General features: G+C 44.1%; 1 protein-coding gene across 1 annotated transcript in view; it reads right to left on the bottom strand.

The window, feature by feature from the left end:
* Positions 1–19,310, bottom strand: part of LOC120987048 (disintegrin and metalloproteinase domain-containing protein 9-like) — a 50,124-nt gene that overhangs the window by 7,953 nt on the left and 22,861 nt on the right. The window contains exons 10-16 of the mRNA XM_040415693.1: positions 18,838–18,919; positions 18,612–18,748; positions 15,116–15,287; positions 11,014–11,106; positions 5,781–5,976; positions 2,504–2,606; positions 983–1,166 (exon numbers count right to left, since the gene is read on the bottom strand). Of these exons, the coding sequence (XP_040271627.1) occupies positions 983–1,166; positions 2,504–2,606; positions 5,781–5,976; positions 11,014–11,106; positions 15,116–15,287; positions 18,612–18,748; positions 18,838–18,919 (967 nt within the window). The remainder of the gene's footprint in view (positions 1–982; positions 1,167–2,503; positions 2,607–5,780; positions 5,977–11,013; positions 11,107–15,115; positions 15,288–18,611; positions 18,749–18,837; positions 18,920–19,310) is intronic.

The following is a 19,310-nucleotide window of genomic DNA, read 5'->3' as shown; positions in this document are numbered from 1 at the left end:
CCCACACATTAGGGCCCCTAAATTGCCAGGGCAGTATAACTACCCCACAAGTGACCCCATTTTGGAAAGAAGACACCCCAAGGTATTTTGTGATGGGCATAGTGAGTTCATGGAAGTTTTTATTTTTTGTCACAAGTTAGTGGAATATAAGACTTTGTAAGAAAAAAAAAAATCATCATTTTCCGCTAACTTGTGACAAAAAATAAAAAGTTCTATGAACTCACTATGCCCATCAGCGAATACCTTAGGGTGTGTACTTTCCGAAATGGGGTCATTTGTGGGGTGTTTGTACTGTCTGGCCATTGTAGAACCTCAGGAAACATGACAGGTGCTCAGAAAGTCAGAGCTGCTTCAAAAAGCGGAAATTCACATTTTTGTACCATAGTTTGTAAACGCTATAACTTTTACCCAAACCATTATTTTTTTACCCAAACATTTTTTTTATCAAAGACATGTAGAACAATAAATTGAGAGAAAAATTTATATATGGATGTCGTTTTTTTTTTTAAATTTTACAACTGAAAGTGAAAAATGTCATTTTTTTGCAAAAAAATTGGTAAATTTCGATTAATAACAAAAAAAGTAAAAATGTCAGACGCAATGAAATACCAGCAAATGAAAGCTCTATTAGTGAGAAGAAAAGGAGGTAAAATTCATTTGGGTGGTAAGTTGCATGACCGAGCAATAAACCTTTAAAGTTGTGGAGTGCCGATTTGTAAAAAAGGGCCTGGTCTTTAGGGGGGTATAAACCTGTGGTCCTTAAGTGGTTAAAAAACACTGACATTCTATAAAGAAAGCATGTGAGTACAATGAAGTCAGTAGTGCCAGAGCGTGGCATTAATCCCCTATTCATTTTACACTTCATTCATGCAGAATAAGCCTATGATTTTCTCTGTAGGTAACTAATCTATATGGAAAGAAAGATCTACTCCTCCATTTGTCTCGATTAGCTATAGTCATCTGTATTATTCCAGAAAAGTACCTTTCCTTTGTCACATAATGCCCCGTCTGGAACAGCGCCCCGATCATAGGATCCTGCATGAGAGTTGAAATCAAGACCCCAACACAGCACGTCTCCTACAGGAGTTGTAATATAGGAGGTTGGTTTGTGATGATGGAGGTTATTGCTCACATTGCAGCACTGAAGCTGTCCGCACATAACATCCCTGACAGGAGGAGCAAAGTACATTAGGTTCATTGTAAGTATTCATCCAACATACAGTACTAGCCTGACTCTGAAAAGTGTGAGCCCAAAGTGTAGAAAATACAGTGTATATAGTCTGTATATCAATCTATTATCTATCTATCTGCCAATATACATGATTCTGGCTGGATCAGTCTTGTTAGGCCTCTTGCACACGAACGTTGTGTGCCCGTGGCCGTATTGCGGCCCTCATACGGCAGGTCCGCAATACACGAGCACCAGCCCGTGTGCACTCCGCATAACAGATACGGACCCATTCACTTGAATGGGTCTGCCATCACGCAGATGCAGAACGGAAGCACGGATCAGAACCCGTTGTTTCTGTCCGTGCATCCGTACCGCAAAGACATAGAACTTGTTCTATTTTTTTTGCGGTGCGGATGGACCACGGACCCATTCAAGTTGAATGGGTCTCGATCCGTCCCGGCCGTCGCACGGACGCAAATTGCGTTCCCCAATGCACGAACCGGATGCACAACATTCGTGTGCAAGAGGCCTTAAAGGGATTTTCTGAGAGTTCTTTACTGATCACCTATCCTCTAGATAGGTCATCAGCATCTGATCGGTGGAGGTCTGACACCCAGGACCCTCACGATCAGCTGTTTGATAAGGCACTGGAGCTTTCTACCAGCTCACCAAGCAGAGCGCCGTACATTGCTTGGTATCACAGCTCAGCCCTATTCACTTCAATGCGGCTGAGCTGCGCCGAGGCCATATAATCGATAAACGTGACGTCACATGGTCTAGGGAAAGCTGCGAGAAGGGTGCGGTGCTACTGCGAGCTCCGCTGCCTCCTCAAACAGCTGATTGGTGGGGTCCCAGGCCTCGGACCGCCACTGATCAGTTAAGAACTGTTGGAAAACCCCTTTAATGGTAAGGTCTAGACACAGTCCGACAGATTTATCGATATGTTGTTTAAAATGTTCTTAGTTCTCATCGTTAGACTTCAGCGAATTAGAGTTTCGGAATCCAAAGTCGGGTTTGGATTGCTAATTTGAAATGTTTTTGAAGATGTCGATACCGAATGCCGAATTCATTCACCGAAGTCTCGCACGACTTCGGATGAAACGAATTTTGCCTCCACGGAGGCAATACATTTTAATGTTGTACAGAGACAGGTCTCCAGGCAGCATTAAAACGAAGTGTTTGAACGAATTGATTCGCTGAAGCCTACTCATAGTATACAGTATATTTCATGTAACATCAAGTTGTCCGTGTGGGTTGTACAGTAGTGCCCTCTTTACATATAATGCTGTCTGTATATATAATGCCCCCGGGTAGTGCCCAGATTACACTTACTGAATGTCGCACTCAAGCAGCTCACTGTCTGCCCCACAGTTTCCAAACCGGTCACCAGCAGTGTTCACAGTCTGGAAACAGGAAAGAGGAGCCGCTGCGGCACCTGTAAGAGAAAGGGAAACCACTCTCAGCAGCTTCACAGCACAGCGACCACATGCTCCTCATAATAGTTCTCTACATTTACACGGGGCGACACAGCAGCGGATTGTCGGGAAGGAGGCGTTTCTTCCTGACAATCGCCTGCTCGCTGGTGGAGGAGACCACTGCATGTACATGCAGCGATCTCCTCCACAGTATAAGGAGGAGAAATCACTAATGCCATCGCTTGTTCCCATACTGACTAGTTGTTTGCTGTTTACACAGCCCGATCTGCGGCAAATGATAATTTTTGTCACCCCACAAATGATCCAATTACCCACCAGATAATCGCTAATAAGTGTTTTTATGAACACTCGTTAGTGATTATCTGTGGGATTCTCGGCCTTTAGGCTGGGGCTACATGTGATCTTGGCCTCGACACCTGTCGCATGACCAAAGATCTCTGTGTAGCAGTGCAGCAAGTGCTACACAGAGATCTTTGGTCTTGCAACGGATGTCGCAGCCAAAATGACCGCGTAGCCCTCGCCTTACTTATTTCAGGCTGAGCCACATTATGTAGGAGAAGAACATCATGTTTCCTTATACTCACTACTTCTCTATCCTCACAGTAGTCCAACTATGTCGTTCTTCCCAGGAAAGCTCTCCTGGCAAACAGACATCATCTTCCTGTGCTATTTCTACAACTGCTGTGAGGGCAGGAATGGCCGTGTCGTGCTTTAGGCACCATGCACACAATCCTTTTTGGTCCGCACCACAACAACGTTTATTGCGGATTGAATGCGGACTCGTTTAAAAAATGTGGACAGCACACCGTATGCTGTCCGCCTCTGTATGTCCGTCCCGTGGCCCCGCAAAAAAGATACGAGTCCTATTCTTAACACAAAGAAAAACCGAAGAAAAAAGGGTCCAAGAATGGTGCGCTTTCCAGACAAGACTCCACTCTTTCCAATTAAGGAACATCCGTCTTTATTTGATACAGCATATCATTTAAGTCCAACAGACAACACATTTGGGGGTTAAAACTCCTATACATAGCCTATACATAGAGTAAATGTTCCCCATCCACTAGTGGGGAGCATTATATGCAATGGGGCCACTACTAGGGACATAATATATAAAGAGGACACTACAAGGAGCATTAAATATATAGAGGTCACTACCTGGGGCATATGTAAAGAGGCCACCACTATGGGCATTTTATATAAAGAGGGCACTACAGGGGGCATATGTAAAGAGGGCACTATGGGGCGCATTATATGTAAAGAGGTAACTACAGGGGGCATTATCTGTAAAGAGGCCACTACTAGGCATATTATATATAAACTGGGCACTACAGGGGGCATAGGAGTCATATGTAAAGAGGCCACCACTAGGGGCATTATATATAAAAAGGGCACTACAGGGGGCATATGTAAATAGGCCACTACAGGGCGCATTATATGTAAAGAGGGCACTACGCAGGGAATTATCTGTAAAAAGGGCACTACGGGAGGGGGCATTATATGTAAAGAGGCCAATACTGAGAGCATTATATGTAAAGAGGACACTGCGGAGGGCATTACATGTACAGAGGCCACTACGGGGGGAATTATATGTAAAGGGGTCCCTACTAGGGGGGCACTATGTGTAAAGATGCCACTACTGGGGTCACTATATGTAAAGAGGGCACTACTCAGTGGGATTATATATACAGATGGCATTATGTAAAGACGGCACTACTGGGAGGCACTATATATACAGATGGCACTACTGGGGCCATTACGTGGGCATAGGGCACTACTAGGGACATTATATCTACTGGGAACTAAATGGAAGTTACTCCTAAATGGGGCAGGGGTCTCAATGGGAATGATTACTGAGTGGGGGCAAAAAAGGAGGTATTATTACTAATTACGTGTGTTCTGTGTGTTCAATTGTGTAGCACTGAGGAAAAAAAAATATACGACTCCAGTCAGAGGAGACGTCACCTGTAAGTCACCGACTGGTGGCCTTAATCACCACTGAGTGGGGGCCTTAACAGGATTATCAGATCAGTGGGGTCTCACTCTTAGCACCCCCAACAGTCAGCTGTTTGAAGAGATCACGGTGCTCCTATTAGTGTTCTCTTCACAGTTTACCTGCTCGCCATCAGCATTACAGCGGAGAGCAGTGGGGCGTGGTTCTATAAAAAGGTGTGTATCCATAGGTTAGGGGCGCAATACTTAGCTTACCCCGCGTACCGGCAACCCACACCATGCCACTGATAGCAGGTATAGTATTAAGGGTAGCAGCAGAATAACAATGTTAGGACACCAGGAGGTGGAGAATGATGGAAAAGTGAGGTGATAAGACGCGGCTGAAAAAATTGTCATGGCGGTCTGATGTTCAAAATGGACAAGATAAGGAAAGAGAATGTCTTCATCAGAGGAGACATCACTGGATGTAAGAGGTATGTAATCTTCTCCTGTATGTTACCTACGTAATGCTATATGTAATGTCCATCCACATATGTCTTTAACAGTAGGACTAGTATGGAGGGGTGGTATTGAGAATTTCGCATTTGGCACAGGAGGGGCAGCGGGGATGTAAAGTTAGACTGTACAGTGTATAGGTGTGCCAGATTTATCAGCCAGCATCAGCCACTGTGAGATCTGGTGTAGTATGATCAGGGGCAGACTGGGAACTTAAATTGGCCCAGGGAAAAAAAACTAAAAGAGGCCCCAAGTTGTAGTCGAGTCCAAATTGACAGAAGGTGGGGCAACACAAGTAGGCATGGCCAATATAAGCCACAAGTAGGCAGGGAAAACAGAAGTAAGCCGGGCCAGGAATACCATAGTGCAGCACAAAATACTGCCCCAGCAAAACCAAATACCACAGTGCAGAATACTTTCTTCTGCCAGACAGATGTATGGTCCCTGATGCTCCTGGCTTGTTATGTACCGGGCCAGCGGCCATGAGGAGGGCTTGGGCAGCCCCCTAATATTTGCCCACCAGGATATTTCCCTGTAGGGTCTATGGTCAGTCCGCCCCAGAGTATAAGTCTGTCTAAACTCACACTGTCTTACATTTAGACTGTATTCGTAAATCTGTCCCATTGTTTCTTGGGGAACCAGTTGTGCCAACTGCACCAATGGAAAGCGAGAAGAGCAACAATTTCTTAATGTAATTATGAGAAACCACATAGATGGACTTGGCATACCTTTCCCAAATAACCTTTGGCAGTGTTTATTGTAATCATAGCAGTTTTTCTTGTAGCAGACAGACTGTCCATCATTACAAGGAGAGCCATCCTGGTGATATACATCTGTAGGGCAAGAGCTGGATTTACCATCGCAATACTCTGCAAGGTCACACTCTGTGCTGGGCAATCTGCATACAGTCCCTGCAGCCACAAACTAAAAAAACATGGTGATATGATACACAGAATTATCTATCCACTCGTATTCTGCTGGAATTTCAAGGGCTTGTTTGATCTAAGACGTTGGTGGCACATCGCTAGGATATGTCACCAATGTTGGATAAGTGTGAGTCCCACCTATCTCTGAAAATAACTGAGCAAATGGTAGCTGCGAATGCGTGGCTCACTTTGAGAGTCCTGTTCTGGAGATAGGTGCAGATGCCAGAGGTGGGACTCGCACCTATATGACATTGGTGGCATATTCTAGCGATATGCCACCAATGTCTCAGATGAAACAGCCCTTTTAAGCAAATGTAATCCTTGCTTTTAAAGAGGTTGTTGAGCCCTTACTAAGTGATAGCCAATTCTCATGATGATTTGGCGAGCACCTGTGTAAGGAGGGTGGTTGGGGACTGCTGGTGGCCCTTGTGATGCTTGGGGGGGGGGGGGCAGGTTTTTGCTCCTCCATCACCACTTTTTTACCCCCAAGTGCCGGCCCTTCCCAGGCGCTTAGGCTAGGCCTGTAGGAAGGGGTTTATAGTAAAACAGACCTGGCCCCTCCCCTCTTTTAGATGAGGCTGTGTTGACCCTCCCACAGGGTATATATGCCCCCAGCTTCCTGGTTCTGGCCTCTTGGTCCATGGAAGATCCTGGTCCCACCCTCCTGCCTAATTCTGACTATTTTTGGTGTGACATAGAGCGATTTGGGGTTTCGGTTGTTCACCTGTTGCTCTCTTGATCTGACATACTGTTCTCTGTCTTTTGTAGTACAGCGATTGTGTTATGGTTCCTTGGAAGTCACAGCAGGCGTATCAAATACAGTTCTGAATAGATGGAGAAGGTCAGATGGCAGACTTGCCAGCTAGGAGTCCAGTGGCTGGCTTACCGCTCCATATGGTCAGTGGTACGAGCCATTTTAAGGCTCGTGGATTTGATGTTTTACAATTAATAAATAAAAGCTGTGGCTGATCACCAACCAACAAAAAAATTGGTTATTCGAGTGGTGGTGTCATTAATGGGTATAGGTAGAAGGGGGAGGGGGTATATAAGGATGGGCCAGCAGGGTGGGTATTGGCATCTACCAGCAGTCGGCAGGGATCAAACACCCCACATCCCTGCCAATCAGCTGTTTGTGAGAAACTCTGTCACTGGAAGTTGTTTCCAAAACTACACAGCTGTCACGGCCATGGCTATGACCGTGACTCCTCAACCGCATGCGGTTGTCAGCGGTTTAGTTTAATTGTCAATCACAGGTGAGGTCTGTGGTATTTGCCTCACCTGTGGTTGCCGCTGGCAACGGTATGTTGTGGCAGCATAGCACTCTGAGCTGTATTGTGGCAGCTTGCTATGTTGTGCATGCGGTTGCACCTAGCAATCTTTCTGTTAGGTGTGTGTGTATGTATGTCTGTGTACACACTGTGTTATGTGTGGTGTGCACTTACATCTTCCCCTCACTGTGGTTGCCCGTGGCAACGTTTGGTCATTGTGTGTACATGTGGTGGCAGTGTCCTGGCCTTCAGGCTGACTCCCTGGACATGAGTGCCACCCATGTCGTTGCCTGCGGCAACAGCCACAGTGTGTGTGTTGTTTGGACACTTCTCCTTTTAAGTGTGTGTTTCCCTTCTTTGGTGCTGGAAGGGTTAACTCCCTTCCCAGTGTGTGTGTGTTTCACTGGGTGTGTCTGACTGTGGGGTGTGGCTTCTTGGCCTATATAGCCTCACTGTTTTCCCAGGTCTGCAGGTTGCTTCAGCCATGTTTAGCTGGAGCAGCCTCATGTGTTTTCTACCTGCCAGTGAGAGCCACCCCTGTGGTCATAACCATAATGTCACATTTAAGTTTATGTCTAGTTATGTGTGATGTCTATTTGATGTTTCCTTGTGATTTTGTGCAGCTATGGATCTGGGTCCCTGTGTGGGGATGCGTTGTGATTTGCACCTTGCCAGCACAGGGATCCAGTCAGCAAGGCTGTGGCAGGTAGGCTGAACTCCTTGTTCACCTGCCATATCCATAGAGCTGTTTATGTTCCCCCTTTTCCAGCAGCTTGGCCATTGAGACTCCTGCTCCTCCGTGCCTAGGAGAGTGGGTTGTCTTACCCTGCTCCTTAGCCCAGGGACCGGACGGAGGGTAAGTCAGGGCTCCTAGGTTCCTGCGCATGGGTCCTCCTACCTTTAAGGTCGGCCCATGCAGATAGGAGTTAGGGTCAGGTTAGGGACGCTGTAGGAGGTGACCTGCTCCCTAATCCTGTTGTCCTGGCGAGCAGCCATAACATCATCTGGCATCGCACGGCTGAGGATTTCCCCCATCCTCAGCTGTGACAACAGCTCCATCAACCGTATGCCCAAACAGCTGATTGGCGGTGGTGTGGGCCGTGGGGTGTTGGATGTGATGGCCTTTCTTGAGGATAGTGCAGTGTCCTGGTGACACGCCCTGCCCTGTGAGAGGCTTGAGAAGATCTGACAGACTTGCTACACGTGAGTCTATCTGACAGATTGTTCTGTTTCTCTTTGTTGTTGTTTTGAGCAGGATTCCACCTCCCCACAGGATCTGCTCATTAGCTATTTAGTGGTGCTATTTATACCCGCCTCTCACTTTAGCCCTTGCGGTTTATATTTGCTTCTGGAGTTCTCACCTGGTGTTTGGTGGATCTCCTGCTCCCCCTCCGTCTTAAGCTAAGTCCTACTCCTTCCCTTTTGTTGTGTGTTCTGGCTAGGCCTCAGGAAAACGCTGGTTCCTGCACCAAGCGCTAGGAACCGGTCGTCTTATCTCCAGCTCCCTAGCTTAGGGTTTGTTACAGTTTCAGCTAGGCCTAGGTTCCAGTGCAAGAGCACTTCCACCTTAAAGGGAACCTGTCACCTGGATTTTGGGTATAGAGCTGAGGACATGGGTTGATAGATGGCCGCTAGCACATCCACAATACCCAGTCCCCATAGCTCTGTGTGCTTTTATTGTGCAAAAAAACCCTGATTTGATACATATGTAAATTAACCTGAGATGAGTCAGAGTTAGAAAATATGACTCTTCTCTGGTCACACAAGTAAGATATGACTCTTTTATGTTAATTTGCATAAAAGGCGGGAAGTACAAAAATGCATAATACTTATTGAATTCGTCTGCAAATGAAATTAAAAGTGTAATTTAGATGTTTAGGGTAACACAATGAACATTTAGAAATGCTCAGTGAGGGTAGCATAGTAGAGGTGACAGGTTCCCTTTAAGGATTTGCTCATGTTGTCAGCAGTCAGGGAAAAGCTCAGGTATTGTCGGGTGGTGACCTTTCCCTGTTCCTTAGCTTTGGGGCCTAGCCTGGTGTTTTGTTTTGCTTTTGTTGTATTTGGTTTGCTTCCCTTTCCTCACCTACCGTGGCATTTGGAAGCCCACTGCAAAGGGTTAATGAACTGTAATTTTTGCACTGTGTGCCTCTGAAATAACACCCCTGGTAAACAAGTGAGCGAACCTCTAAGGAAAACTGAGCTTAAATAGACTAAAGGTGGTGAAGAACACCAGCCAGTGAAAGGTAAAGCCTGTAGTTAGGGCTATGGACTTCACTGCTGTTTGGTGGGACTAGAAGTTTCAGATATCCTGGCATACTGTTACATGTCTGCCCCCTTAGTAGGGAACACAGAAATACTTATTGAACTAGCTGGGCATTGTAGTGCCACATTTTGAGACAGTCAGGAACCTGAGAAAGGAACAAAACCTAGTCTGTCATATAGTTTCTACATGGTTGCACTGAAAAAGTGTGATAATGCAGAAAGCTGCAAGAAAGAAAGACAGCACCCCTTGGCCGAATTTGAGGAGATTGTGCAGATTATAGAGAGGCTCGTAAGTGAGAAAGTCAGAAGAGATTGGAAAACTGTCTACTCTCCCATACACACAACCTTAGAGGAAATTGTCTAAAACATCTGTAAAGACTGGAAATGTATATAGAGAGGCTGAGCACTCTAATCAGGATATACCTTTTTATCCAAGTTGCATATATTATTCTTTTGTATACCACCGCAATTTAAATATTTATGCTTTTTATTTGAATTTTAATATCATATTTTTTAATGTGTATTTTTATTGTGTATTTTGTCATATTTTTGCTTTAGAACTATATATCGGTGTAATAAATATAATAATTTTTGAATAGTCTTTGTGTGGTCCATTGGGAGAGTGCTCAGCCTCTCTATATACATTTCCAATTTGTTTGACTGGGTGAGTCATTAGGCTTAGTAGCACCCACTCATAGTTACAGGCGATAGAGAGCCACCATACTCTTCATATTATCTGTAAAGACTGTACTGACCCTGCAAGTGCATGGATGTGTAAACCGCTTCCAGTAAAGTATCACTTGTATGTTGTAAGAATACTGCCACGTCATTGTCTGCACCAACATATGCTTTGCTGTCACATCGCGGGACCCTGTCTTGCACCCCACAAGCCCTTAACACCAAGGGCACCCTGAAATACCACCAGGCAGGAGACCCGCACATCACCCGGGTGTTAAGGATGGGCCTTCCTATCACTGCATGGCCCAGGGAGCACCGGAGTGAAGCCTGCCACTGTGAATACAACTACTCCCATCCTCCTTGCTCCTCTCCCAGGCTCGCCACAATAGGCTGACTTAGTAAAGGCTGAACAACCCCTTTAAAGGACTCTTTTACTGTGCTTCACTTCGCATTCCTGTTTTAATAACTACTTATGAAAAAATAACAGTTCTGGATGAACTTTTCTTAGTATTGTCCTGTCCTCTGTTATTCCTCCTGGGAATTAATAAATTGACAAGTGAGTGTCACCAATGTCTCTTCAAAGGAATGTGTGCCTGCATTCTCTGTCACGGTCCAATGACTGATGATAATTTCAGACTGAATGAATGGCCATCCAAGTAATACATAGATGCCCCAGTTTTGCCACAGTAGAGGCGGTCCTACAAAGCAGCTTACCATTCTGGTGTACAGTATGGGGTACTGAGCGGTGGACCCCTCTATGATGCCCATATTACCATAGTGACCCCTTTACGATACCATTGGCGCCCAGCTGAAATGATCCTCACCTTACACTTGCGGCAGCATGGCCCTGATGAACATGTGGCATTCTCCTTCAATGTACAAGTTACTGGGTTACAGCATACATTTTTTTGACATTCCTGTAAATAACAGTACAGCAAAGTATTAGGCAAGCCGCATACAAAGGCAAATCAGTTATAAATGTATTTTAGAAAGACCTGTCACCCTATGGCACTGATTTATCATGCCTTTACTCCAGAATTCAGGCTTCAAAAAGTCACAAAATAGGGTTTTTGCAACTTTTTGCACTCACTTGCGCTTTGTATTTTTACACCACTCACTCCAGTTTTGAAATATAGGTGGAAAGTAGGTGTGGTCAGCTATATTAATGAGTTTCACTCCAGATTTTGTCAATGAGACTTTAAAAAAAAAAAAGTTGCAATCTCTCTCCAGGAGGAGGGTCGAGTAGTAAAACTGGAACTGTTAGGTTTAAGGATAAGACAAAATTATCAAACCACCTGTGACATTTGATAAAGGTGGCATAAAGCAAAACTGACTTCAAATATTCCCCTCATGATAAATTACTTCCTATGTAGCTCATTTCAAAAAAATCTGACAGCGATAACTAGCAAAATCGCACTGTATGCTGCTTGGCATCCCAGGAGCCCCTTGCCCCAAAGCAATGCAGAGTTGGCATCTCCAGGCTCCTCCATGGCAGAAGAACGTTCCATGCTAAAGAAAGGCCCGAGCTAGCTGTCCCTCTCTCTCAGATGGGTGATACCCTGGCCAAAGGGCTGGTGCCTCAGGGTCTGTGGCTCAGTCGTTGGGCAAGGAATGCCCGTCTCAGTGTCTTCTGGTTACTCATGCAGTGTAGCAGAGTCTCTCCTACTAACTATTGGTCCCTATCTACAGACCTCTAGTGGCTCTAAGTGTTCTGCCTTTATACAGTTTACAACGGATACAGTTTATAGCTGAGGGGTGAAGCTGGATAAGCACAGCCTAACAGAAACAATGTTGCAGCTCATTGCTGCCATAGACTTGCATTGAACCTCAGTACGAGTCAATGGGAATGATGCAGCAGTTTTCAGACATAAACAGCAGTCGAGACAGAGCTAAACCAGACAGTCAAAAGTGCACGGTGCCCGTTATTTTCGCTCTAAAACTTAGTTCTGCATAGTCACTTATGGTAACTGTGGAAAATAACAAGTCTCTCAGTATTCACTCGCTGTGCATTAACCCTTTCTCAGTGCAATGCAAATACAGTGCAAGTTAACAGGTTATATTACAAACCGGATTCCAATAAAGTTGGGACACTAAACAAATTGTGAATAAAAACTGAATGCAATGATGTGGAGATGGCAAATGTCAATATTTTATTTGTAATAGAACGTAGATGACAGATCAAACGTTTAATCCGAGTAAATGTATCATTTTAAAGGAAAAATACGTTGATTCAAAATTTCACGGTGTCAACAAATCCCAAAAAAGTTGGGACAAGTAGCAATAAGAAGCTGGAAAAAGTAAATTTGAGCATAACGAAGAGCTGGAAGACCAATTAACACTAATTAGGTCAATTGGCAACATGATTGGGTATAAAAAGAGCTTCTCAGAGTGGCAGTGTCTCTCAGAAGCCAAGATGGGTAGAGGATCACCAATTCCCACAATGTTGCACAGAAAGATAGTGGAGCAATATCAGAAAGGTGTTACCCAGCGAAAAATTACCCAGACTTTGCATCTATCATCATCAACTGTGCATAACATCATCCGAAGATTCCGAGAATCTGGAACAATCTCTGTGCGTAAGGGTCAAGGCCGTAAAACCATACTGGATGCCCGTGATCTCCGGGCCCTTAAACGACACTGCACCACAAACAGGAATGCTACTGTAAAGGAAATCACAGAATGGGCTCAGGAATACTTCCAGAAACCATTGTCAGTGAACACAATCCACCGTGCCATCCGCCGTTGCCAGCTGAAACTCTACAGTGCAAAGAAGAAGCCATTTCTAAGCAAGATCCACAAGCTCAGGCTTTTTCACTGGGCCAGGGATCATTTAAAATGGAGTGTGGCAAAATGGAAGACTGTTCTGTGGTCAGACGAGTCACGATTCGAAATTCTTTTTGGAAATCTGGGACGCCATGTCATCCAGACCAAAGAGGACAAGGACAACCCAAGTTGTTATCAACACTCAGTTCAGAAGGCTGCATCTCTGATGGTATGGGGTTGCATGAGTGTGTGGTGCATGGGCAGCTTGCATGTCTGGAAAGGCACCATCAATGCAGAAAAATATATTCAGGTTCTAGAACAACATATGCTCCCATCCAGACGTCATCTCTTTCAGGGAAGACCCTGTATTTATCAACAAGATAATGCCAGACCACATTCTGCATCAATCACAACATCATGGCTGCGTAGGAGAAGGATCCGGGTACTGAAATGGCCAGTCTGCAGTCCAGATCTTTCACCTATAGAGAACATTTGGCGCATCATAAAGAGGAAGGTGCAACAAAGAAGGCCCAAGACGATTGAACAGTTAGAGGCCTGTATTAGACAAGAATGGGAGAGCATTCCTATTTCTAAACCTGAGAAACTGGTCTGAACGTTCCCCAGACGTCTGTTGAGTGTTGTAAGAAGAAGGGGAGATGCCACACAGTGGTGAAAATGGCCTTGTCCCAACTTTTTGGGGATTTGTTGACACCATGAAATTCTAATTCAACATATTTTTCCCTTAAAATTGTAAATTTTCTCAGTTTAAACTTTTGTTCCGTGATTTATGTTCTATTCTGAATAAAATATTAGAAGTTGGCACCTCCACATCATTGCATTCAGTTTTTATTCACGATTTGTATAGTGTCCCAACTTTTTTGGAATCCGGTTTGTACAATAAACATACATATTGTTGAACTGCATTTTGTAAGTGTAACCAACTCCATAAATTATAGTGCACGTTAACCCTTCAAAGTGCAATAAAGCAATGAGTTGATGGCTTTGCATAGCAGTGATAGGGGCAAATGTCCACAAACATCCAGACTCCAAAGTACCTTTGCTCCAGGGCACTACATACTCTTCCTGTGGATAGGCATTTGCATAATATACTTGGACATGTACAACATTTTTTTACTGGATTTTTTCAGTAAAACACATGGGATCACCCTGGCTATTTGCGGGATAATTCCATCTCAGTCTTCTGACATTGCTGAAGATAACACTGGTGGGGGACTCTATGAGAACAAAGAAACCCCATATGCGTTTTTCAGGCCTTTTTTTTTTTTTTTTTTTTTTACCTATAGAGAAGTCTATGGAAAAAAAAGCATAAAAAAGTGCATTACCTAAAGCAGGGGTCAGCAATCTTCCGCACTCCAGCTGCTGTGAAACTACAGCTCCCAGCATGCATATTTATTCAGCTGTTCTTGTGATTCCTATTGAAGTAAAAGGAGGATTATTGGAGTTGGAGTTTCAGAACAGCTGGAGTGCTGGAAGTTGGCGATCCTTGACCTACAGTGTTCTGCGTTTTGGAAAAAATGCCATGGACCCAGGAAAATGAACCAAAAGTGAGAAAAAACAAACAAAAATGTAGTGCATTTCATAATATCCTATTGGGAAAATGCGGAAAAAATCATGGCGTTTTTTTTCTAGCACATGACCAAGTGCTAGTTTGCAGACCTCATTTCTCTTGAATGTCTCAACAGTTTCAAATAAAAAAACACCCGCAGCACTCTTGAACTCTTGGGTGCAAATAGAAGACACTCTCTATTTTATAATCCATAAAAATCAGGAATAAATCCAAATTAAATTCAGGAGGAATTCATAGTCCCATGTGATAGATAGGCTATGGGATAGATAGGATATGATTACTTTATTACTGCCATGTTTTTTCTTTATGGTGACTGACAAAGGTCCACAAAGGGACCGAAACTTCAGAATACAGTCACTGAGTCTGTCCACCTAATGGGACTATGAATTTCTCCTGAAGGTTATCTGGATTTATTCTTGATTCTGACCTTATGGATCACCAATAAAGAGTGTCTCCTGTTTGCATCCGAGAGTTCATGAGTGCTGTGATATCTTCATATCTTCCAGGAGGCACCTGACAAGTATACGACAGACCACAGTCCTTCTCTGAATATCCACAGTTTTAAAGGCACTGACCTCTACAGAGCCACAGTCGCACTCTTCCCCAGAGTCTAATCTATTGTCCCCACACTGATTCTTCACTGAGGATAAGTCAGAGGCTGGAGCATTCCACAGGCAGGAAGCGTTGTCACTTGCATAGAACTTCTCCATATCTCTCACGCTGCAGTCACTAAAACTAAATGACAACCTGTAGGAAAGCAACATGCAACGTTCATATCATAGGGGAAACACATGCCATTAAGAGTTTTCTTTTTACTAACGCCTAATAAGTGGAGGACAATAGGATTTTAGCCTCTACCTAGACAGAAGTTCTTCACTTCCTTGTACAGCCTTTTTTCTAAATAAAAAAAACCCCAAAACAAACAAAAAAACAAAAAAAAAAACAATGACAGTAATTCATCAAAGGCTCTACTCCAGATTTCTGGTGTAGAAAATTGGAACAAAGCCTTTGATAAATTCCCCTGATCAGTGGCGTAGCTAGAAATGACTGGGCCCTACAGCAAATTTTTGAATGGGGCCCCCTCCCCCAGTAATTTTTTCGCAATACCTTCCTTTCATGTCGCCCCCATTCCTGTGGCTAGTAAAGATCGCTCTCCCAGACCAGGCCCGGCAGCTGTTCCATCTGTTTTCTACACTGTCTATACTGTCACTGTATATTATTTAATTGTGTAATACTGTTGAGGGGGCCCTGACCAAATCTTTTAGTCCTCCTCCTCCTGGATGGGCCCCAAAGCAGCCGCTTCCCCTGCTTCCCCTATAGCTACGCCCCTGACCCTGATACAGGGGTGGCCTGGGAACGTAAAAGGTTTTTTCCGGGATTTCAATATTGATGACCTATCCTCAGGATAGGTCATCAATATCTGATCGGCAGAGGTCTGACACCCAGGGCCCCCGCCATGCAGCTCTCCATGTGCGCACTACTTTCTGTTCATTACACTATCTGTTGTCTCAGAAGTGCAGTGTAATGACAAGTACTCGCTGCAATCACTTGTATAGAGCGAGTACTTGCAATTACACTATGCTGCTGCAAGGGAGACGACACGTAATGGAATGAGGAGCAAGCAGCTCTTGTATGGAGCACCGCCTCCCCCTCAAACAGCGGATCGGTGGGGGTGCCAGATGTCAGATATTTATGTAGAACCCCTGCACAACCTCATTTAATGCTGAGAGCATCAGATCTGTATGTACCTGGCTGGCGGTCAAGAGGACGGCTTTGGTGGCCCTCCCGGTCATCAGCCCACCAGGAAATTTCCCTGTAGGATCTATGGCCAGTCTGCCCATGCCCAGATATAATCTACAACACCTCTTAATGCATTTGCTGCATCCTAATGCTGTGCACTTTTTATTAAGACTGGCCAATGAAACGCCAATGTAAATAAATTCCCTGCATCTATAGGTGACTTTATACCCCTTCATAATGTGTGTGATTGAACTGCCATAGTTACTTACTATTATATCAGTGTGTACATGCACAGCCACTGTAGATGGTTGAAATCACAATTGCACATCTTGAAGTAGGCTAAGAAATTGTGATAGTAAAAGCGGCCACGCACGGTCGCACCCATCTCTCCCAACTCCCTCCTGGCTCTGTCATATACACACACGTAAATGGGCAGAGGGTAGAAAGCTGCTGCCAGACACTTCTGGCAGCTCATCTCCGAGGAGAACAGCAAAGAGGTATCTCCCAAGGAAGAGAACCATCTTGTCAGCACCACCTCTTGGAAGTGGCTCCTTATGAGTTAAAGGGGTTGGCTCACTTTAGCAAATAGCATTTATTATGTAGAGGAAGTTAATACAAGGCACTTACTAATGCATTGTGATTGTCCATATACAGTTGCAAGAAAAAGTATGTGAACCCTTTGGAATGATATGGATTTCTGCACAAATTGGTCATAAAATGTGATCATCCAGCGCCACCCACTACAGGAAGCCAGCTACAGATTATAGACCGCTGAAGAAGGCCCTGACAGGCCGAAATGTCCGGTCGCCACATTGATTTGTATATGACTGTCTTATATACCCAGTACTTGCACTGGATCATGATGATCATATGATGATATACGATTAAAACGTAACCTAACGGCAAAGAAAAATACTGTGTGCTGCAATTTTCTACTACGGTACTAGATGTCCATCTGTAGACAGCTGTTTCGGGTGCTTTATCCTCAACAGTACAGAGTAGGATTCTGGCTGGCAGGGTGCAATGCCATAAATGTGGTTTAGGCATGTGCTGAATCTCCTGTATGGAGACTTACTGGAAGTACTCCATGGTATAGTATGGTATGGTAAGTCTCCATATCATAGAGTGCTACCAGTAGGTCTCCATACAGGACCAGTCTTTTTAGGGAGATTCAGCACCCTGCCTAAGCCTCCTAGGAGAATAAAGGATCCAGTGAAACTATTCACTTTGCCCCATCCTCCTCTCCCAACACACATTACACGGTGATTATATGATTATATGGCAATATAAAATTTATAAAGGTTTTATCTTTTTTACTACTTTCAAATAAATAAAAACCTTTACAATACATTTTCTTGGCATTTTCTGAAAGCTGTACTTTTCATTGGTACCATTTTGAGGGTTCATACATTTTTTGGGGAGGCAACATGACAAAAACAAAAAAAACAAAAAAAAACACAACATATAGGCAATTTCGATAATTTTTTTAATTATCACGATGTTTATCGCACACAATAAATATTTCTATATTTTAATAGTTCAAATATTTTCAGACACAGAGATACACTACCAATATTTTTTTTAGTTATTTTTATATGTAAACTTTTGAAAGTTAAGTGATTTCAATTTTTTAGATAGATAGATATTTTTATTTTTTTGTCATTTTTGGTCCCCTTAGTGGACTTTTGATCGCGTGTACCATACACTGCAATTGTATACTACTGCAGTCTATGAGATTTTGACAGGCTTCCAGTTAACTGTGCTGCAGGGCTGTCATAAGCAACTGATTTGAGCCCTGCGATTTCACCACAAGGGCTCAGATCTCAGGAGAGAGCATCAATTGCGACCGTGGCATCTGAGGTGTTAAATGACCGGGATTTGAGTCATCTCCATTTCTGTTCACTGCTAGCAGGGGTCTACTTTATTATACAGCCAGCATGTATGGACCAGGCTCAGCTCATGACCCCACTTTATACATCTCCTCCTTAACGCAAATGACGAATCTGTGAGTGATTTTGCATTAAGGAGCTAAGGATCTAATAGAAGACAGACTTAAGATTTGGATGGTCATGAAGTTTTCGGATGCATCTTGGCCTCATCTCAAAAGCTCTTTGTATGCCACTTCTGGTTCTTACCCTTACATAAACAAGTTGCACAAAGCATGACTCTGATGGTTTACCCACATTGCCCGACACAATGGGGCCGAGGTTGCATAAATAATACATTATAGTGTTCAGCCTGCACGGCATATTTTATAAACCTGCCCCAGTGTGTTCACTTATAATAATACAGAGTTGCCTATACATGTAAATGGGCAGGATTACTACTCACAAGCCTTCTCCAGCCATAGCACAAGCTAGTTTACCAGACTGACAGCTGCATCCCAGGGCATCATGCTTCATTCCTAGAAGATGACCCAAGTCATGTATGAAGGTGGCAGCGCTTGCCAGCAGCTTATCAAGATCCATCTGCAGAGAAGATACAACGGTCGATATATATAGGATAATGACAAGCCTCCAATACACAGAAGGAGAAGATACTGCATCATATTCCCTACCACAGAAATGAACGCCGAGTTTTCAGGATCACAGGCCCCACCCCATCGTGCCAGTCCAGATGACGACATTTTGTTCTCTCTCCTAAAATGGACACAATATAGTTTATTAATCTGCCTTCTCTGCTACAGACTCGCCCCCATTTACTAATTTGAGTGCACGTAGATTTTGGTGTAAATTGTTCCAAAAGTGTTGCAATTTGGTGCTTCTAGGTTTATAGAAATTTGTTGCGCCTATTCCAAAAAATGGGTTTGGCTCAACGGAAAAGAAGCATACCGTCGTGGGGAAAGGGGCATGGGCAAAGGTGGATTGTTTTGTGCAGAAATTGAACCGCAGTTCTGGTATAAGGCTACTTTCACACTTGCAGTAGCCTTTTACCTTGTGGTAGCACAGATCCGGCAGGCTGTTCCCCCGCCGGAACAGCCTGCCGGATCTGTACTACCACAAGTCCACCGTGCCGCTGGAAGTCCGCATT

The sequence above is a fragment of the Bufo bufo genome, chromosome 1, assembly GCF_905171765.1.
Source record: "Bufo bufo chromosome 1, aBufBuf1.1, whole genome shotgun sequence".
NCBI classification, from domain to species: domain Eukaryota; kingdom Metazoa; phylum Chordata; class Amphibia; order Anura; family Bufonidae; genus Bufo; species Bufo bufo.
The sequence above is the reverse complement of the archived record's forward strand: the minus strand, read 5'-3'. Positions and strand labels throughout refer to the sequence as shown.